We start from the raw sequence: 22662 nt of genomic DNA, 5'->3' as shown, positions 1-22662 counted from the left end.
GAAATACATTCTTCAAATTAGGTTAAACTCTGAAACCACTTGTTAAATAATAACTATTGTATTCTGTAGTGGGGTTTTTTAAATAAACAGTATAAAAGTCACTAAGGAGAGGGGAGATACGGTAAAGAGGGGACATACTGAAAAATACCTTACCAGCAGTCATGGACAGTTTTCGATCAATGCCACAAAGCAAACATATAATCATTAGGGTCATAAAGCAAAGTTTTTAGAAAGTATTCCTCCTCTCATACCTGTTAAATAACGTAAATGCTGACGTGGCTGCACACTCTCAGCAAAAAGTGCAATCCACACTCTCTCAAGCATCCCAAATACTAACGGACAGGGGAGGGAGCTCTGCAATATGATGGGGTTTGTTTGGTTTACTTACACCAGCTTTGTAGCCCCCAAACCTAAAATAACAAAATAGTCAATACTATTGATTTTTAATAGAGGGGAAACTGTAGCTGCAGTTACAACAAATTACAGAAATGGTCCATCTGGAACATATATTTAAAACTAATATGACTAAATAGCTTTTAAACAATTATTTAATAAAACCCTAAAAAGCTCTGCTTTCTACACATATAGGTATCTTTCTATTGGATACTTCCATAGAAAAAGAGAAGTCACTATTCTTAGCAGTGTTTTGCTCTAATCAGCTACAGTTCATTGGGGTATGAAACAAGTTATAATTTCTTTAGGAGGCTTGTTCAAAGACAATGATTCTTACCACTTATTTTATGAATGACAACAATCTTAAGGCAAATGTGACTTACGTTTCAACTTTCTCAATCAACAGTAATCTTAATTTTCCATCAAATAAGGAAACAATCATGAGTCACTCTATCTTGTACCAAAAATCTCTTTATGCTGACAAAAGGTGACTCAAAATGATAAGTCATCTTTGGGATCTCCCTCACTTCATGCTCACCGTAACTTAGTTCATCTTTCCTAAGCATCTATTTTTATTATTTGAATTACATTACTTAAGCATATCTTTTATTCATGTATGAATGAAGATGCTACCCCTTCCCCCTAAAATGAAAGGTTCCACAAGGGCAACAATCGTATCGTCCATGTCTTCAATTTTCCTACATTTGCCATAACAAGTAAGATGTTACAGAAAAAAAACAAACAAACTTTTTGGCCAACCCAACAGAAGAGAAGTAGGTGACTGTCAACTGAACTCATTCATTAAGGAAAAGATAATGATGGATGAGACTCTGCTTAAAATAGTAGTAGAAAAAAAAAAAAAGTAGTGGAAAGAGTGGGACTTTCTTTCTGGGCAGGTCAGCCTCTGGGATAAGGAAGGATTATTTCAGGAAGTCAGTCACCACTTCATCCCTATCTAGAATGAATACCGTTTTATTCACAAAAGAAGAGTGTAAAGCTTTTCAAAGATTTCTTTTTAATTAAACTTAAGAGGGCTTCCCTGGTGGCGCAGTGGTTGAAAGTCCGCCTGCCGATGCAGGGGACACGGGTTTGTACCCTGGTCCGGGAAGATCCCGCATGCCGCGGAGCGGCTGGGCCCGTGAGCCATGGCCGCTGAGCCTGCGTGTCTGGAGCCTGTGCTCCGCAACGGGAGAGGCCACAACAGTGAGAGGCCCGCGTACCGCAAAAAAACAAACAAACAAACAAACAAACAAAAAAAACCTTAAGAAAGAAACTTTTCCATCCACCTTAAAAGGTTTTTAGATGGTTCACTATTTACATGTAATCAATTCGATTAGTTTCCTTCAAGACAAACCAATCTAAGGCTGTATGTGTGTGTGTGGGGTGAGGGGGAATGTTTCCTACCACATTTGCCAAAGCAGTGACTTAGGATGAGTCCATACTATATTCTAAATCCTGACAAAATGTAGCCCAACAGTAAGATGAGAGGTTGGCTATATCCCAACATCAAGATAAAAAAGAGGCTACAGGAGAATGAATAAAGATAATAAAAGCTTTCTATTTACATCCATCATTTTAAAATATTTTCTTAAACTGGACTATAATGAAAGAATTGTGTCAACGGGCTCAAACTGCATTGGAGATTTTTATTTTCACAAACACACAGTTGTTTACTCAGTGAAGAGGAAAACCACTCTGAGTGGACTATAGATTATAGAATTGGATGTTTTGCTGTAATTTAAAACAACATTCTCTCTACTGATGAAGGGCATACATTATAGTTACATACTTCTTTATCAAAAATATCTATAACCAGAAATAACTACAGAGGTATGACAATATTTTTCAGACCACTAGATACCATGGAGAAATGCTTCACCAAAAGAAACAAAGGCTAACCAAAATAACCAACTGTCCCAGAAAATATACAATAGGTAAATAATACAGTATACAATGGAGTATTGGGACAAAAGTCAGGGATGCTGGGATGACTTTAGAGGAAGCCAGAAAGAGGTCAGAACATGCAAGGGTCAAAGGAAAGGAACTTCATAGATGGCTGATAAGTGCTGGGGTTATTTAGCCTGGAAGGTAAAAGCCCTCCAACCAGGCCATCTGTGGGTTCTTGGTTGAGTTCCATGGATTAGAACCAGAACAGATTGGTGACCACGACAGAAAGGGAGACTTGGGATCAAGATAAGCCAGAATTTTTGTAAGAAACACACAGTCTGTAGAGATAAGATAGGATTTTTTTTTTTTTTTTTTTTTTTTGCAGTACGCAGGCCTCTCACCGCTGTGGCCTCTCCCGTTGCGGAGCACAGGCTCCGGACGCACAGGCTCAGCGGCCACGGCTCACAGGCCCAGCCGCTCCGCGGCATGTGGGATCCTCCCGGACCGGGGCACGAACCCGTGTCCCCTGCATCGACAGGTGGACTTTCAACCACTGCGCCACCAGGGAAGCCCAAGATAGGATTCTTAAGGGTAATTACTTATTGACTTAGTCCTTCTTACTGGAGATACTCAGACATGGGCTAACCCATCACTAAAGAGTAGATCTTTGTTTGATTTAAATAGGAGAGTGAAAAAAACAGCAGTACTGGGATCATGAAATAGGTAAAGAAATTGGGGGAAAGATGTGGAAGAGCTACAGGCTATTAGCAAGACAAGAAAAGGAAGCAGAAAGAGACAGCTAAGGGCCAGACAGGAAAACAGCACAAATTTCATACTATGCTTAGAATGGATCTTCTTACTGTATTATTGGTTCAGCACAAAAAGAAGTTAGGCAAAGGGAATTTTGCATAATTTATGAAGTGTGTGTTTGTTTCATTTCAGTCACAGCTGACTTGACACAAAGGTTTCTAAGAATTCAGTTATCTACATTTCCCTTGCAGGGTATATGTCAAAAGCTCAAAAAATGCTTAAACTCTTATATCAGAATTATTGTATTTAGAAATCAAGTGAAGTAGAATAAGGAATTGTAATCTACAAAACACCTAACGTCATGATATCATTCGGTTTAAAAAATTATTACTGGATATACCAGAACAAATGCCTTTTCCATCCTTCCCATAAAGAGCCCAAGTTCCAGAAATCTCATATAGCACATACTGGTGCCAACCTCATATATACTATTAAATAAGACTCTTCTTTCCTTGAGAACATCCATTCAGATCTGCCCTCAGTTTAATTTTCTTAATGTAGTTTCACTCTCATTTTTCAGGCTATAGTACAATAAAGATGAAAACTTTTAAATTTCTCTTACCAACTCAAAGTCTCTGTAAATGAGACAGAATGTAAACGGATGAGATAAAGTTGTCTTCTATTTGTAGCCTATTCTTTAAGCTTACCATGAGCCGAGCATCTTCTCTTTCCAAAATTTTCTGAGTCTGATCATCAGGGAACTTCAGTACAGTGGTTATAACCTTTGCCATGGTCTACAAAAAAGACAAGAGACGATCACTAGACAGTGGAGCAGATGGGTCTCACCCCATTCTGACATGTTCTGCTGGTGGAATTCTTTAGTGCTCTCAATGGAAGCCACGACCAAAGAAGTATGATGTGAAGGTACTGGTCAAGGAAATAACAGCCAATGCTAGAATATCAATTTGAAAGGATCCCTCACAAGGTCTGGGTTGATATTATTTTAAGAAGATGTATTTACAATAGCATGAAGCTATATACAGTTCTAATGCTCTTGGCCCTCTGTCTTATGAAAATGAAACTTTATTACTCATTCATTTTATAAGGCTTTTTATTTGTAGAAATCTACCTAGTAAGTGATGTATTGCCAAAACATATGCTCTAAACAATCAGATTTAGAGACTCCCAAGTTCAGCTTGAACTAAATCACATCATATATCTCATAAACACGGGCTACTGCATGAACATGAACATGCTTATAGGTATTTTTTAATACATGCAGCACATCAGCCTAATAGAAATACAAATTACATTTTAAATAAACACAAGATGTTTTGTTTGGTAGAAAACAGGATGAATCAGAACATTACACATGGTGGCTTGCAAACAAGATCATAAACTGTGCAGATCTCAATAAATATACCGTAAGTCAGACTGTCACCCATAAGCTCGTGGAAAATTCTCCTCAAAGGTTGAAATTCCCTATTTTGTATCAAGATGAGATGGTTTGAGGGAGACAGAGAGGAAAGAAGATACCACTTATGAAATAAGTAGGATAACAAGTTCAGTGCTTACATACAAATTCAGGTACTAGTGCTCTCCTGAGGATTAGTAGTAGTACTACTTACTGTAGTGCTACAGAGGATGGAAGGCTCACCAGAAAGCTGATCTAACATTCTTTGTTCATAGTTACAAGACTGTGTGTGTGTATGGCAGGGCGGGGAAGACTGTGTGACTACAGAAGGTCACTGAGCAAAAGATGACATAATAGAGTTAACTAAAATTTTAGGAACACACATCATTAGAAAAAAAGTATAATTATTTCCAGGAAGGAGAAGAACTAACATTTAAAAAAATTCTTATTATGTGCTAAGCCTAGGCAAGGCATTTTACATATTTCTAATATTTATTTCAACTAGCAGATCAACTAATACTATTCCTCAACCACAAACCCCACAAAGAGCAAGATTTTAGTTTCAGCCCTCCTTCCTTCCTCATCCTTTAAATTGTATTGCCTAGACAGAACAGAATCTTCTGTGCTAAACTGAAGTCTAGAAACCAAGCGTATATGTGGCATGAAATGGGAAGAGAAATATGAAGTAGCAACTATTTCAATATTCTTTTTATTAGCACTCTGGAAATTTTAAATGGTTTCTGGTATACTATCTATGAAGACTGTTTTTAGGAAGTACCAAAAATCTAAAATTCAGGGATTCACAATTATAGGGAACATTTCTTTAATTTCAATAGCTTAACAAGTTCAGAAACCCAAAATCCCATTTATATTCACTATGAAACTGCATAGTGCACATCAAGGCACAAACATGTCTGTCAAAACAAAAACAAAAACAAACAAAACAAAACAAAAATCCAAATGTGGCTAGTTGCCTCTTCACACTTCTAGACAATGTTAAATGGGAAACCCACCTCTAAATTTATCACTGATGCAGCATTTGCAGTTGATTACCTAGTAAAGACTTAAAAGCTCTTCCCTGGCTTGTCAGAAAACACTTTAATGGAAAGCCCAGGCTCTCTGCTGAACCTTGGGAAAGAAATCAGACTGTCTACTCTACGTACAATATCCTTAGGTCCTGGGAAGTAAGGAAAAGTTCAAATGAGCCACCTGGTTTAGAAGTGGCCTCTCCTGCCATGTTTTCTTTAGTGAGAGTCAGTAAAGGGTAGAATGAGAAACACTTTCTATTGAAAAGGAGAACAGGCTGAATTTAAGCATCAAAAATAGCATGGAGGCTCAAAACCCAAGAAAAAGAAAGTGCAAGGACAGAAGAAAGAAGGGGAATTTACTTAACTTCGTACTATAAGAATGTGTATCACATATGTGGTCTTAAAAAAAAATCATCTGCCTCATCAAATAGGGAACACTGTGTGCAAAAGCAGATGAAGAAAGACAGGTGGGATGACATACAGATCCTACTGGACAAGAAACAACGGCAGATGGTGATCAAATCACAAAGGCCACAATATACTCTGGCTTGTTCTAAAACCACAACCTGGTCTCCATTTCAAATTCTTTGTGAATGTATGGAAATTAGGCAAATCAACAAATGTCTAAAAATAGCTCTGATTCTGTCAACCCCTGCTCAAAAAATTTCAGGGCTGCCCCCCAACAACCTACAGGTAAAACTCTGAGAACACTCCAGGCCCTCCACACCCTGCAGCCCTAAGCAGAGTCACTTCCACCTCATAGAGCTGGTATTTTAGTTGGAGCGGACTACGTGTCATTCCAAAGCCCACACTCAATTTCCTGTCTTGGACGTTGTCTGGGCTTTCCTCCTCTCTGAGCTCATCTATCAAAATCTCTGCCCCCTTGTAAAGGCCTGTATATACATCTCCTTCTCCATGATGTCCTTGACCTTCCCACAAGTAAACATGAGGACACTGTGCTATGGTCTGCATCATACTGTGCTTAGTAAACAGCTCCACTTTTTCACTATATGGTAAACACCTTAAAGTTAGGGATGGTGTAAATTTTCATCTCCTTATCCATCATGGTGATAAACAAAGGACCACATACAGTAAGTGCTCAATAAATATGAAGTAAATTAAACTGAATATCTACTGCCAATTTTCAATATTGACTTATAAAATGTGATGGCAGAATAAAAGACTACTCAGTCTTGGTAACCAGAAAAGCACACTGAATGCTGAAGATAAAGAGAGCCGCCTCAACACAGATTCCCAGCCATGTGTTAGCTGGGGCTGCCCATGCCTCAAGAGCGTCCCTTCTAGCTGTCTCCCAAGTCACAGCCTAGGAGGAAATGCAGAGCCCTGAGACCTGGCTGAACTGGTACCACTCCAGAATGTATCTCATGCTGGGCTGGGCCTTTCTCCAGGACTCAAACTCTGTAGGGATCTCACCCCACACAGGCTCACAACATCCAGAAGATACAGGCTGAGGCAGTCACACTCTCTTCATTTTGCAAATCGAGAAAAGACTAAATAATTTATTTAGCAACAACTCTGGGATGATAGCTTTAGATTCAATGAATAAACCAGAGTAGCTGAAGTTCCTGAAAGGCTACTGTTCATAAAGAAATGCTTTTCCCCCGTCCCTGCAATAACAAGGTAACTTTAAACTATCTACCCCACCTCAAATACAGGCTGCTATCCAATCAGGACATAGTAAGAGAAAGTTACATTTCATTGGCTTTGTTTTTTAAAGATAAGGAGAAAATGAGTTTTAGCTAGCCTCTGAATTAAAAAAAAAAAAAAAAGTCCTTAAGAATAAAGGTACTGAATTACTGTGAATTAATATATCCCGCCTATGATTCATGTTCAGGATCACACTAGATATTACTTTAATTTGAACTATCTGATACAGTGAAATTAGACTTCTATAGTGTCAAGGATTCAAACGACTTCTAGCCCTATAGCTCCTGGTGTTTAGCTGAATCTACGATTCATAACAACCTCTTTTTTTTTAAAAATAAATTTATTTTATTTATTTATTTGGCTGTGTTGGGTCTACGTTGCTGCATGCGGGCTTCTCTCTAGTTGCAGCAAGTGGGGGCTACTCTTTGTTGTGGTGCGCGGGCTTCTCACTGTGGTGGCTTCTCTTGCTGCGGAGCATGGGCTCTAGGCACGTGGGCTTCGGTAGTTGGGGCACATGGGCTCAGCAGTTGTGGCTCGTGGGCTCTAGAGCACAGGCTCAGTAGTTGTGGCGCACGGGCTTAGTTGCTCCGCAGCACGTGGGATCTTCCCGGACCAGGGCTCGAACCCATGTCCCTTGCATTGGCAGGTGGATTCTTAACCACTGCGCCACCAGGGAAGTCCCCATAACATTCTTAAGAGATTTTATGTCCTAATTTTTAGGTCTTAAATATATTTACCAAATCAATTCCTGAACTGGTTTAGCACTCAGTAACCCCCACAGACCCATAAATTAAAACACTGATAATTTCTTAGAAAACTCATTATCCCATTCTCAGCCAACATATAAGGACAATGTAAAAGTTCATGAAGGTAAAAAGTTGAAACAATATCAGAAACAGAAATTGCTTCAAATGAAAAACTTTGAGAAAAGGCTCATGAATTTCCCTAAATGCAATCAATTCAATTAAAGATATATTTACAAAATGTCTGATATAAGGCTCTTTTAAAAACACTGCTGGGGATACAAATAACAGTAAGACAAGACTCTATACTCAAGGACCTTATAATAAATTTAACATTCTAGAAAACAAATTAACCAAGCATTATTACTTACACAGTGTGGTTATTTTTAAACGGTTAATATTCCATATGTGCAAGAGTAACTTTCTTACAGTGACTAAAGTAAAATATTTCTAAATATCCCTACATAGTCATTCTTAATTAGGACCATTTCCAATACTAGCCACGCTATCCTCACGTCTCCATGAAATAGTCTCCAACTATTCTCCTACCTTTAAGATTTGAAGTCAAAAGAACAGTCACATGCTTCACAAAGTATTAAGTTAATGAAATTTTTGTTTTTATTTTTTAGCATCATCCACCAGTATTTTCTAAATTAATATTTTATAAATGTAACAAATATAAGCAAGATCTGCCAATTCACTTTTGCAAACAAAGAGCAATAACACAATTACCTATTGCTTACTATCAGCATGTATGGTCTGCTAATAGTAAACATACAACATCAATATGTGTGTTAAAAATGGGACATATTTCCTTTTAAATTAAACCACATGCCAAATCACCAGACATGATTTATACCTTAGTCTCACGACCCATCATATACTCAAAAAGCACTTTTCGCAAATACTCAAACTCAGTAGGTTCTCCAAAGAGCGAGACATCAGTATGGTACAAACTGCGACCTGTCAAATAAAAAAAAAAAAAACAGATCAAACTGTAAAGACAAAACCAGATAAGCGGGCTTCCCTGGTGGCGCAGTGGTTGAGAGTCCGCCTGCCGATGCAAGGGACGCGGGTTCGTGCCCCAGTCCGGGAGGATCCCACGTGCGGCGGAGCGGCTGGGCCCGTGAGCCATGGCCGCTGAGCCTGAACATCCGGGGCCTGTGCTCCGCAACGGGAGAGGCCGCAGCAGTGAGAGGCCCGCGTACCGCAAAAAAAAAAAAAAAAACCCAGATAAGCTACTTATTACTTAGAAAAAGACAAACTAAAAGACAATCAAAGGAACAAAGAGAGAGGCATCACTCTTGTATTAACTGTGTTACACTGTAAGTATTGTACTGCATTACATTACATATACACTAAGCATTCCAGTTGGTATTTTTCCCTTGGAAGAGAAAACAAGAATTATTATAGCAATTTTATTTCTCACATTCCCCCCATCCTCAAACTTCTTCTTCATCTTTCTGGCATGGCAATTTAAAAAGACTAGACCTATGGGCTTCCCTGGTGGCACAGTGGTTGAGAGTCCGCCTGCCGATGCAGGGGACACGGGTCCGTCCCCTGGTCCAGGAAGATCCCACATGCCGCAGAGCGGCTGGGCCCGTGAGCCATGGCCGCTGAGCCTGCGCTCCTCAACGGGAGAGGCCACAACAGTGAGAGGCCCGCGTACCACCAAAAAAAAAAAATACTAGACCTAGGGAATACAAAGATTCCTCAGAACTGGTATTTCTTTCCTAAATATTATGTGGTTGGCTTCAGATATCCTACAATGACTAAAATGATCATTTTTATTTTGTTTAAGAGTTTAGTAACTCAGAATAGTATTCTAGATTTTCTAGTATTCCAAACCTGAAAGCACTGAAGTTTAAATCAAGTTTTCTAAACAGTTCTGAAACACAATGTAGATAAAATAACTTGAAAATGCATGAAATAATAATGCCAATATAGTGGTTTTCAGATACTTTGATTCAACATCTTAAAAAGACTGTCATATAATTTACAGTTCATCTATTAATCAAGCTCCATTTCAATCTAAAACTAAAGAATAAATACAGTTCAGGTATATGAAGTCACACTGTGACAAACTTTAATTTGAATAAATTCAAAATTATGCATTATGTGAAGTCTATACTTGCATCCACTTCCAGAAGTATGGCACACTAGGTAATCTGAAAAGCCTTCTGCACCAAGAAACATCTAAAAGCATAGCAAAGAGATTAATGTGCCAATTCAAACAGACTGCTTGGATTGTTGACAGGATTAGATGAGTTGATAGACAAAATGTGTTTTATAACAGTGCCTGATACTTAGTATTATATATGTGTCAGTTATTTTAAAAACTGTACATATGTGTTCATTTTACAATTTAAAACTGAGAAAAAAGGAAAATTAAGTATGAAATTCTTAAGTTGAAACTAAAAAAAAAAAAAAAGAATCAATACTATTCCCTATGCACGGCTGGGCACTGATTTAGCAGTTCTATGCTAAGAATCACATATGTTGACTTAGCTATGGCAAACAGTCTTTGTAGCAGGAATTTTCTCTGCAATGAGCCATAGGAAACTCCCAAGTTGGTTTTCTCTTCTTTTTGAAGTGTGTTTTGGAAAGAATCTAAAGAAAGTCCTTGTTTAATTAAAAACTGTATAATGTCTTATGTTATTTCACAACAGTAAGAGCTTTCAAAAACACAAAAGAATGTGAAATGGTTTAGATTCATGCCCCAGTGCCTCCCATGAAAAAGCAGAAAGGTTTACAAAACATTTAGCAAAATAAAACTATTCTTAATGCAGTGAGGCAGTGAAACTGAGAATGGGAAATTGTTAGATTATTCAGAGATTATTTGAAGTCATGACTATTTCAAGGGAACAACTACATAAAGACTCAAGCTCATCTTTAGAATCCTTTGTAAGTGGCATACATAACTTAAGTCAACAGAGTAATACTTCCAAATCATCCTTCCCCACCTTGAAATAAATACTTTTATGAATTATTTTCTCCTTAAATCCTGGTTTAAAAATAGCAATTACAGCATTATTGTAATAGTAGAAAACAGAAGCATCTAAAATATGTAACTCTGAGTTTGTATGGGTATATATAGTGGATTACATAAACGTCTGGATACACACAGAAGAGTCTGGAAAAATATATGTAAATTGTAAACTAGGTTCAGCTGGAGAGTGGAGAATGAAGTGGAAACTTGCAGTTTCACTTAAAATGGCAGCATTTTTTTTTTACAACAAATATGCATTAATTTTTAGATTACTACCATTCTTGCCATAAAACTAGTTGTTACTGGTGAATTACAAAGGTAAAATACATTCCTTGTAAAGAATGAGATTAGCAAAGACAAAAATGAAAATCATCCAGAAGTCCACCAATACAAGATAATCATAGATAACATGATGAGAGATCATTCCTACCTTTGTAAGGTGTCCCCACAGTTGTTGCATATACATTCTTTTCATATTCCTTCAAACGATCTTCTAAATTGTGAATCTAAAAATAACAAATATTCCAATCATATCATAAGATTCATATGGAAATCATATGTAAAAAAAAAAAACTGCTGTAGCCACTAGATTTTCTTAATGCTGAATACAGGATATAGGCCAAAAAAAATTAATACATATGGTTTCTTAGATATGACACCAAAAGCAGAGACAACGAAAGAAAAAACATATAAAATGTTTGTGCCTCAAAGGACATTATCAAGAAAGTGAAAAGACAACCCACAGAATGGGAGAAAATATTTGCAAATCATATATCTAATGAGGGACTTATATCCAGAATATATAAAGTACATTTACAATTCAACAACAACAAAAAACAAATGACCCAACTTAAAAATGAGCAAAGGATATTGCTCCAAAGAAGATATACAAATAATAAGATGCTGAACATCATTAGTCACTAGGGAAGTACAAATTACAACCATAATGAGATATCACTTCATAGCAACTAGGATAGTTATAATCAAAACACTTGCTGGGGAAGATGTGGAGAAGTTGAAATTCTTATACTTTGTGGTCAGAATGTAAAATGGTGTCCACAATGTAAAACCGTTTGATGGGTCTTCAAAGAGCTAAACATATAATTACCATATGATCTAGCAATTCCACTCCTGAGTACATAACCCAAAGAACGAAACAGGTATTCAAACAAAAACTTGTAAACAATGTTCCTAGCAGCACTATTCACAATAGGCAGAAGGTAGAAACAACTCAAACATACATCAACTGATGAATGAGTTAACAAAATGTGGTATACCTATACAATGAAATATTACTCTGCCATAAAAAGCAGAGGTACTGATATATGCTGCAACATGAATGAACCTTAAAAACATCATGCTAGGGCTTCCCTGGTGGCGCAGTGGTTGAGAGTCTGCCTGCCGATGCAGGCAACATGGGTTCTTGCCCCGGTCCGGGAAGATCCCACATGCCGCTGAGTGGCTAGGCCCGTGAGCCATGGCCGCTGAGCCTGCGTGCGTCCAGAGCCTGTGCTCCGCAACGGGAGAGGCCACAACAGTGAGAGGCCCGTGTACCGCAAAAAAAAAAAAAATCATGCTAAGTGAAAGAAGTCAGATTAAAAAGTTCATGTATTGGGCTTCCCTGGTGGCGCAGTGGTTGAGAGTCCGCCTGCCGATGCAGGGGACAGGGGTTCGTGCCCTGGTCTGGGAAGATCCCACATGCCGCAGAGTGGCTAGGCCCGTGAGCCATGGCCGCTGAGCCTGTGCGTCTGGAGCCTGTGCTCCGCAACGGGAGATGCCACAACAGTGAGAGGCCCGCGTACCGCAAAAAAAAAAATAAATAAAATAAATAAATAAATAAAAAATAAAAAATAAAAAGCTCATGTATTAATATGATTCTAGTTATATAAAATACTCAGAATAGGTAAATCCACAGACACAAAAAGCAGATTTGTGGTTGTGAAAGGCTGGGGGGAGGAGGTAATAGGGAGTGACAGCTTAATGGGTATGGGGCTTCCTTTTGTAGGTGATGGAATGTTCTGGAACTAGATAATATGAATGCAAATGTTCTTGTTTAAATATATGTGATCACAAATTTATAAAGATATGCTCTAGCACCTTCAGGTTTGGGAATAAAATTTCCTGTGTAAGACAAGATTGCAAAGTCAATTAATAAATGAGTATTAAATCCGTTCTTTTTTTTAAAAACTAGCTAAATGAGTTCCAAGAACATACTAATAGAAATCAAGGAAGTCATCTCAAAATAAAAGGCACCAATTAGACCTGTACCTGTTCTCTGAACTCTTGCTCTTTCAACTTTGAATCACTGATTAGAGTAGTCTTCTGTGCTAGTTGTGTCTGAAAGAACAAGAAGTCAGATCTGAGATGCATATGGGTTTCATCATTGCCTGGACACATTTCTATACTGCTTGGTAAATTTCTCCTGAGAACAAGTCTCTTTATGTTTTAACCTGAAGTACAGAATGCTCCTGAAAATGGACTACCTTCACTCAAATTCAATGCAAAACTAGTCTTACCTGTAGCTCCATAATTGTTACCTAAAAATGGAAAAGAAAAAAAAATATTAGTGCATATAATAAAATCTACAAGAAATAATAAAATGGAGCAATATGAAATTACAAGGAAACAAAAATTTAGTGTTACAGTCTTAAGAGAGTGGTTAGATTTGAGATGAGACAACTTTAAATATTTGCTTTTAAACCTGGTCTAGGCTGCTATACAAACTATTAAAATGTAAATATACATAAAGATAGGTAAACACACAAAAAAAATGACTGGAAAGTCACCTACCAAACTCCTAACAATGATTACCACTTGGGAAAAGGAGGTACCCACCAGGAAGGGTTTATCTATATACTTCTGTATTATCTGACTTTTTTTTTTAACAAGCATGTATTCATCTATTATTTGTGCAATTTCAAAAAATTAAACATATTAACATCTATTTATAGCATATGGGCCCTTTAAGGAAAATTCTGAAGGACCATTTCTGGGAATCCACTCTACACAATAATCACAAATTATTTTCCATTGAACTCAACACTGACATGTAGTTCAAGATATCCCAGAAGCACCAAAAGATGCTCAAAAAGGAAAAGAATAAAAATTCATAAAGAATAAAATAGAAAAATATTTTTTAGAGTAGAAATAAAAGTTAAGGATAGTTTCTCCTTTCTTATGCTACAAGGTAAAGGATTCAAAAGACCTCCTGAATATTAATTTCATAATGTTTCAATACTCTATGGCATCTTGACACAGGCCTCAGTGCCACTTTATGCAACATTAATACTTAATTTGATACTAAGGAAAAGAACATGTTACAGAGTAGAATACACTTATTTGGCTCATAGGAGGCAACATTTAATAGCACCAAGTATATTCATATTGTGACCAAATGGCAAAAAAAACCCACCTAAAATAATAGAACTAACTTAGTAGCTAGTAAAGAAAGAGAGAAAGAGTCAACTCAGCTTTGGTCGTTGCTAATAATCAAGATATATGTACCAAGCAGCACAGCATAGCAAAGCCTTTTATAAAGTCCTCTTCTCTCCATTTTGGAAAAGTGATCCATGTAATTGGTTGTCTATAAAATTGCTTTCTGGTCACTGACTTCTGTAATGAATCCTCTATAACTAAAGGATGAAGCCATGAATGTGTCCACCTTTCCCAAGACCCTTATGACAGAGCTATGAAGACCATACTGGAATGAGTGAGAACATTTTAGATGTACAACGGTACACTGCCCGGATTCTTGAATGGGGGCCCACAAGCCCTGTGGGTGTGCACTTGTTGGGGTGCCCAGCAGGACAGGAAGCCACAAGGTAAACATGGCCTTTCATAGCATCAGTTTTACTTAAAGATTGGGATTATTAAAAAAAGAAAAAAAAAAAAAAAAAAAGCCTGGATATGGAGTGCCAGATCTCTTTGAATTCAGTGCAATTTTCCAAAATAATCGCATTGCATCTACAACTGGTCTGTTAACAAAGGAGAAAAGGAGACATTGTTTTTCTCAAAGGTATACAACTAAAAACATTTTTATGTAACTACAAATAAAGATATATTATAGAGCAGGGGTCCCCAACCCCCAGGCCGTGGAGCGGTCCACAGCCTCTTAGGAACCAGGCCTCACAGCAGGAGGTGAGCAAGCAAAGCTTCATCTGCCGCTCCCCATCGCTCATATTACCGCCTGAACCATCCTCCCCCCACCCCACCCCCTGGTCCGTGGAAAAATTGTCTTCCACAAAACCAGTCCCTGGTGCCAAAAAGGTTGGGAACTGCTGTTATAGAGAATGTAAAATTTATATGAATTCTTAGCACAAAATATAAAAATCTAAAATTATCATACTTTCTATGGACCATTTTTGGCTCTGCCCCAGGGCTATGAGGTTAACTCTCCTCTGCTGTTCTTTCCACAGGCAAGACTGAGAAGCACAGGTATCACAGAAACACCCTAGGCTCTGAAGTCTGGAAGATTGGTTTTATATTCTCAATAGAATATTTATTGTGTGAGCTTCAACATTTTATTTAACCTCTTTGAACCTCAGTTTCACTGTCTATAAAAGAGAGGCAGGAATCTCCCTCTTGAAAGTCTTTTGTTAGGATTAGATGAGGTAGGTAGGTATGTTAGTAGGCGAGCCAGTGAAAACGACAATGTTTTCAAGGAATGTATGGAGCCAAGTCCAGTTCCCCTCACTTTATCATTGCCAGGGTTCTCCTCCTGCTCTAGCCTTTGCTGGTATTTCTTCTGCAGCTCCTCAAGTTGAGTCTGTAGATCTATTACTTTTGCAGTCATTTCTTCTTCACGAGCCTTTAGAATAAAAAAAAATATTAACAAACATATCAAAAAGAATGCAGTAAAGAGGCAACATGATCTAGAGAAAACTACCTTTGTAGGAGAAACCAACACCTACACATTTTTGGAAACACAAACCACTGTTTTTACTGTAATTCATTACTGTGCTCTAAACACCTTCCTTCACGCCCCACTTTTAACTCCAAGCCCTTTTAAAAGCTGCTCACTCTTCCTAGGATGACTTTTCCCACCCTCAGTCCTCCTGCCCCCACCCCATAAAGCTCATCAAGCTGTTTCTTTCCCCTTAAACTAGGGTTCCAAGGTTTAAGCAACACTTAGGTGTATAACAGCGTTGTGACAGAACTGTAAAACAGAATCTCTGTTTTAAGACTTTGGCCTTTTCTACACTAGGATTTGATTTCTAGAAAATATCCAATATAAACTAGCTTTATGCACAGCACTGCTCAACCAGCTGGCAACTCACTGATCACAAGAAGTTGTGGAGGTTTTTTCTCAGCCCCTTGGGAAGGGCTGCACAAATCAAGATGGTTCTTTGCCCTAGTTAGCAAACCTGTACGTTCCCTTCACATCTGCCTGCAAACCATACCAGCAGTTCTTTGGAGTAAAATGTTCAACTAAGATCTATTTTTGAAAAAAAATTACTGTCCAATGTATTGGTAACTAACGTAATGTATCCATTTGCCCTGAACTTTGCAGAAAACAGACAAGGCTGCAAAAGTAATACATGATTTACTGGTTCAAAAATCCTTTTTATAAAATTTGGCATACAAATCATTCTCTCTTCTGTTCTGACTGCCCTGGTAAAAGGCTGTTGCCCACCCTTAAATTTTTTCATTTGTCTTGATAATTGCCATCGTTTGCTGTACAAAGCAGTCCAGACCTCTCCTTGCTCTTATAAATCTTGCAATAACCTTTTAGCACAACCTCTGTGCTAAAAGAATATTTGACATTGGAATATTGATCAGATTTGAGTAATGAAGACAGGACAAGTGCTTGCTGAGTAAGAGACTAAACAGGAAAACAGCCACAAGCAGCTATCTGATTTAAGAACCAAGAAACATCATTCTCAAAAACAAAAACAGGCCCCAAGGCACAAAATAAAGCAACAAACCACAAGACACCTCGAAAATCTAACTTTAAATACCACTTGTCATGAAACTTAGACCAACTAAAAAAGAACGAACCCCTTCTCTCAACATAAGCAAAGTAAATAGCCTCCTTCAACATCTGCCCAAGGCACTCTAACCCAGCCTCCACCCCTAAAACACCACTGATCAGAAACTACTGTAAATCTGTAACTGCCTGCAATCCTGGTTTACTTACTGTTTTCATTCTACCATCACATATCCTGTGTGGATGTCTGTGTCAGTGTGGTCTAGTCTTGTTTGAAAGGATCACCTCTTACAGCTACTTATTCAGTTAGGTCCAGATTCTGATATGACAATCAGCTATGCCTGACATTGCCTTTGGCAGCTGGGAGATACCAATAGAAAGCAAGCCCTCTAAGAATTGGAAAAGAATCCTTGACGTGTTGTTTCTAATTTAAGACACAGTTATAATTTCCTTTGTAAAAGCTTTCTGTCTTCTTGAAGGGGGAAAGAAAGCAATACTGCTTGCTCTGAAGTAAAAACAGTAAGAAAAACTAAACTGAATATTTATGCACATACATGGAAATTATGTTTTAAAGACTATTATGCCAAAACCAAATCACTAAAATACAGTAAATGTCAAAAAGAAACCAGTTTTATATCTAATGTAGCTGTAAGAGCTACTCCCTCCCAGTGAGACTGCTCTGAGGTTGGGACGAAGGCAGTCAGCTCCCTTACTTGTGAGACTCAACTCCTTTCAGATGTCACCAGCCAATCTCCCCGAATGAATGCTCCCTTTGCCCTACCAGGTGTCACTTCCTTCAAATTTACCAAGTGTCGGGCTTCCCTGGTGGTGCAGTAGTTGAGAGTCCACCTGCCGATGCAGGAAACACGGGTTCGTGCCCCGGTCTGGGAGGATCCCACATGCCGCGGAGCGGCTGGGCACGTGAGCCATGGCCGCTGAGCCTGTGTGTTCGGAGCCTGTGCTCCGCAACGGGAGAGGCCACAACAGTGAGAGGCCCGCGTACCGCAAAAAAAAAAAAAAAAAAATTTTACCAAGTGTCTAGTGTGTGCCAAGCATTTGGCTAGGTCCTCAAGACTAGAGATGAACAGCAAGATCCCTGCCTACAAGATGCTAATAGTCTAGAGGAGAGGACAGACACATTAATACATTCTTACACACATATGTATGTATGACAAAAGTAACATGTCGTAAGTGAAGTAATAAAGTACCAAAGGAAGACAGGTGCAATTAATTCTATTTTAAGGGGTTTCAAAAAAACTAACTGAAAACAATATGATGCAGAAAAGCATATTCAAAAAGCTAACTCTGGGGTAGGACAGGGAAAAAACAAGAATATATTTCATTTTTGTTTCTGTTTGCATAAGGAAACACAGGAACATTATTACATAAGAAACTAATGGTTACCTGTGGAGGGAGAAGGGGAACAGGGTGTAGAATACAGAGAAAAGTTTGGATGCAATTCTCATGATAGACCATTCTCCAAGTATACCTTTTTTAAATATTATTTTGATCTTTAAACCATGGAATACATTTGATTCAAATGTTTTTTTTCTGAATACAAGATAAATTTAAAACTTTTAAAGAAAACTGCCAAAAGAGATGACAACAGCTGCACTAACTCATGAAGTGTGAGAATGTACTCTTGAAGCACCAGGAAAAGCGTTAGCAGAGGTGAAATACAGCGAAGAAGGAGCTAAAGCTGAGCTCAGCTAGACCACAGACTGACCCGGAGGATGGGGTCACCAGGACAAGGGAAGCCACTGCAGGTGTTCAGGGGAAGGGATATGATCCCCTTTTGTTTCCAGATAGACAATAACTCTCACAGGAAGAGACGAATACTTTCCGGGGAAAAAAAACAAGAGCAAGGAGACCAGGCAGGAAATTAATACAGTAGGCCAGACCAAATGGAATACGGCAGCCTAGACCATGGCAGAAGCGGTGGAGTTAAGAGGAGAGGAACAGGCAATGGGAGTCAATGAAACACTACAGTTGAGAGTCTGTTACATGTTGGAGAATGTGCTGGAGATCCACAATTAAAGGGAGAAAGGTGACTTCCCTGCCTAGGAAATCAGGGAAGATAAGCAGATTTCATGTCCTAAAAAATGTGTGGATGTGGATGTGTGAGGGGCTGAGGAAGATGGGAGGCGTGAATCTAGGATGACAAAGTTCTCAGTTTCCTCCAAGCAACGGTAAGAATGTGAGCTAAGACAGTGAAAGCAAGAAAATGAAAATGTCTCTGTGCTCCACTGTGCTATTAACAAATCATGGAATTATTTTAATGGATGAGAAAAATATAGCATTCTACAATGTCATCATTAAGACAAATCATCAATCTGATAACAGCTTTTTCAGAGGGAAAAAAAAGTACTACATAATACATACAAATCCATATAAAACTCCAATTCTGGAAAACTTTAAATTGGAGAATGGTAAGAGAATATGTCTCAGAAGCAAAGCAATATGGTGTTTACCTAGAATTGGTAATACCGCTTTTAGCAATATATGCTGTTTTAAAAAAAACTCTTCAAGACAGAGTATGTATTTGGATGGGGACTGCCGATTTAATCACTGGCCACCCTGTACTCTGGCTATAAGCACTTGAAATGTGACTAATCCAAACTGAGACAGGCTGCCAACGTGGAAGCACACTGAATCTCAGAGAATTAATACATATATCATTTTTATATTGACTACATCTTGCAATGATAATGTCTTGGATATAACGGGTCAGCTAACATTATTACCAAAATTAAAGTCAGCTGATTCTTTCTTTTTTTTTTTTTAATGTGAATACCAGAAAATTTTAAATCCCGTTTGTGGCTTGCATTGTATTTCTAATGGGCAGTGCTGGTCTAAGGCGCAGGAAGGGGCCTGGGGAAGAGTCCACCTGAGTCCTCTGGCCCACCCTCTACTTCCTGCCCGCTTGCTCTACTTACTCCAAGCCTGAAGCTGGGAGGACCATTTATTTTCTAATAAACAGCAGATCTTCCAGGAGGAACGATACCAGAGATTAACTGCTACCTGTCTCCCTGTTCACTCACCCCTCCACCTACAGAGGCTTGTTGTGACCTTGGAAAGTGTACTGTGTGCTACCTCCACACCCCCATACACACACATTCAGAGACAGAAGTAGTTCACAAAAGGGAACACTACAGCCGTGACACAGTTTATCCCCTGTGAATGAAGCTCCCTGACTTAACTATCCAAGTTCTTTCCTTAGGGAGAAGCCTTTATAAAATATATGAAGCTAATGAAGAATCAGTGCTCTACCACTCGCCATGTGTAGTTTTAGGGAAATCATTTGACTATGCTGAACTCACTCTCCTGCTTCTGCCACACACAAAAAAACACAAAAATAGAAGATGAACCTAAACTAGCTGTAATGTATCTTCCAATCCCAACATTCTCTAAGCATTCAAGAAACAACAGTAATTTTTAAAGCTTCACGTAATATACCCTAGGTAAGTATAGGAAAATGTGAAATCAAATTTTCTTTCACAGTGAGGTCTAAAGCTCAAAAATTACACGAAGGTAACATTTATATTCATGTATCAGGTAATTTCAGCTTTTTCAAATACATTTACAATAACTGGGACTCCCCTGGTGTTGCAGTGGTTAAGAATCCGCCTGCCAATGCAGGGGACATGGGTTCAAGCCCTGGTCCAGGAAGATCCCACATGCCACGGAGCAACTAAATCCGTGTGCCACAACTACTGAGCCTGTGCTCTAGAGCCTGCACGCCACAACTACTGAAGCCCCCGCACCTAGAACCTGTGCTCTGCCACAAGAGAAGCCACCACAATGAGAAGCCCATGCACTGCAACGAAGAATAGCCCACGCACCGCAATGAAGAGTAGCCCACGCACCACAACGAAGAGTGGCCCCTGCTCACCGTAACTAGAGGAAGCCTGCACACAGCAACGAAGACCCAGTGCAGCCAAAAATAAATAAAACTTTAAAAAATAAAATAAAATAATTACTACTAGAATCTGTTCCTGGCTCAGAGTTCTACTGCTGCCATAGTCAGCTGAGGCATGATTCTCTAATTTATGCATTCCTAATCATCAAATGGTTTTTAGCACATAGTGAAATAAGGCTTGCAGTAACTAAGGAATCTACTGGGCTTCCCTGGTGGTGCAGTGGTTAAGAATCCGCCTGCCAGTGCAGGGGACACGGGTTCGAGCCCTGGTCCAGGAGGATCCCACATGCCGCGGAGCAGCTAAGCCCATGCGCCACAACTACTGAGCCTGAGCTCTAGAGCCCACAAGCCACAACTACTGAAGTCCACATGCCACAACTACTGAAGCCCGAGCGCCTAGAGCCCGTGCTCTGCAACAAGAGAAGCCACTGCAATGAGAAGCCTGCACACTGCAATGAAGAGTAGCCCCTGCTCGCCGCAACTAGAGAAAGCCTGCACGCAGCAACGAAGACCCAACTCAGCCAAAAATAAATAAATAAATATGATTTAAAAAAAAAAAGAATCTGCAATCCAGCAAAGAATAATTTACACTGCTTTACATTCAAAAATGTTCTGCAGTCCAAATACTCACTAGCATTCATGGCTTATCTTCATACACAAAAATGACAATACTAATCCACCACTAGAATAAGTACACTGAATTTAGCCTCCAAACTACATATAAAAGATTTGGCTGATGTATTCCTTTTTTTTTTTTTTTTTTTCTTTTTTTTCTCCCTTGAGAGCAACAAAACCTATGCAAATTGGGTAGGGATTAAATACAGTTAACTGGCCCTCCTGGAAAGTTCCCAGCTAAAGCTCATACATACACTACCTGTCCCAAGCACAAGCTCTCAATTCTTAGTCTGGTGCTCTCACAATTTGGTCTGAATTTGGAAGAAAGACATAGAAGAGAATCCATTCTTCCCCTTACTAACTCACTGTTGCTTCAAGTGGCCTATATGCCTGGTTAGCAGAAACTGATCAGAAAATTACAATCCTAGCAGAAATCAATTAGACTCCTTATAAATCTGCAAACAATAGAGAAATACTAATTTGAATAATATTGACTCCCCCCCCCAAAAAAAACCTTCTACACTATAAAAAACAGGAAATCTGACAGCCTATCTTCTTTAGCACTACCATGAAATCTATTACAATTAATTTTCAAGAGAGAAAATAAGGTACATCAAGGATTTCTTCATATCTTTTGGCTGTTCTTTTTAGATCATCTTCTTTCTCTACAATTTTTTTATATAACTGATTTGTCTCCTCTTGATGGCTTTCCAAAAGTTCAGCCTCCACTTCCTGGGCTTTATCTAATAAATAAAAAATGGACACATACAAGAAAACATATTAGGTAAGAATTAGTATCTGTACCCCAATTTCTGTAAGAACCCTTGTTCCAAATTAAATTTGATTAAAATCAATTGATCAAATTGACCAAATGTACCCTTCTCACGGAGCAGAAGTGTCTTCATTAGGTAATTAATCAGGTAATGCTTTCAGGTTCTTCCACCTGCTCCTCCCCTCTGACAGGCAAGCCACTTTCAGGCAGCACAGTTTCCCATCAGAGAACTTTCTTGGGCAAGAATCATTTTTTTCTCCAGTTTATAATTACTTTAAGCACTTAGCACAGTGTGAAAAGAATAAACTTAAATTATAAATAGTCTCTGCTGATTCTGATTTGTTTTTTAATTGAATTTAAAAGTTTACTTACCAATGGTCTCTTTTATGGTCAGTTCCAGCTCCTGTTCCTTTTGTGCCAGCTGTGTATGAAACTCCCTCACCAGCTGTTTTAGTGTGGAATTGTGCTTCAACTCAAGATCTTCCTGCTCCTGTCTGAGTACCAAAAATATGAAGAGCTAACTGCTGTTATACAACAAACAAGCTGTAAAGAGTTACC

General features: G+C 38.7%; 1 protein-coding gene across 7 annotated transcripts in view; it reads right to left on the bottom strand.

Annotated features, from left to right (window-relative positions):
- The window catches only part of GOLGA4 (golgin A4), a 105266-nt gene that overhangs the window by 6951 nt on the left and 75653 nt on the right, over window positions 1-22662 (bottom strand). For 4 of the 7 annotated variants that reach the window (XR_003429019.1, XR_003429018.1, XR_003429016.1 and 1 more), the window contains 8 exons: window positions 22477-22598; window positions 21945-22075; window positions 15566-15679; window positions 13389-13409; window positions 13141-13209; window positions 11303-11378; window positions 8743-8846; window positions 3653-3824 (listed from right to left, as the gene is read on the bottom strand). Coding sequence is in view for 3 of the 7 variants with exons in the window: in XM_027088273.1 (XP_026944074.1) it covers window positions 3738-3824; window positions 8743-8846; window positions 11303-11378; window positions 13141-13209; window positions 13389-13409; window positions 15566-15679; window positions 21945-22075; window positions 22477-22598 (724 nt within the window). In the remaining 4 variants the exon portion in view is untranslated. The remainder of the gene's footprint in view (window positions 1-3652; window positions 3825-8742; window positions 8847-11302; window positions 11379-13140; window positions 13210-13388; window positions 13410-15565; window positions 15680-21944; window positions 22076-22476; window positions 22599-22662) is intronic. The other 3 variants (XM_027088273.1, XM_027088271.1, XM_027088272.1) reach the window with 1 other exon arrangement.

The sequence above is a fragment of the Aethalodelphis obliquidens genome, unplaced genomic scaffold (assembly GCF_003676395.1).
Source record: "Aethalodelphis obliquidens isolate GAN/ISIS:26980383/991018 unplaced genomic scaffold, ASM367639v1 scaffold62, whole genome shotgun sequence".
Classification (NCBI taxonomy): domain Eukaryota; kingdom Metazoa; phylum Chordata; class Mammalia; order Artiodactyla; family Delphinidae; genus Aethalodelphis; species Aethalodelphis obliquidens.
Note: the sequence above shows the minus strand (reverse complement) of the source record. Positions and strands in the feature narration are given on the sequence as shown.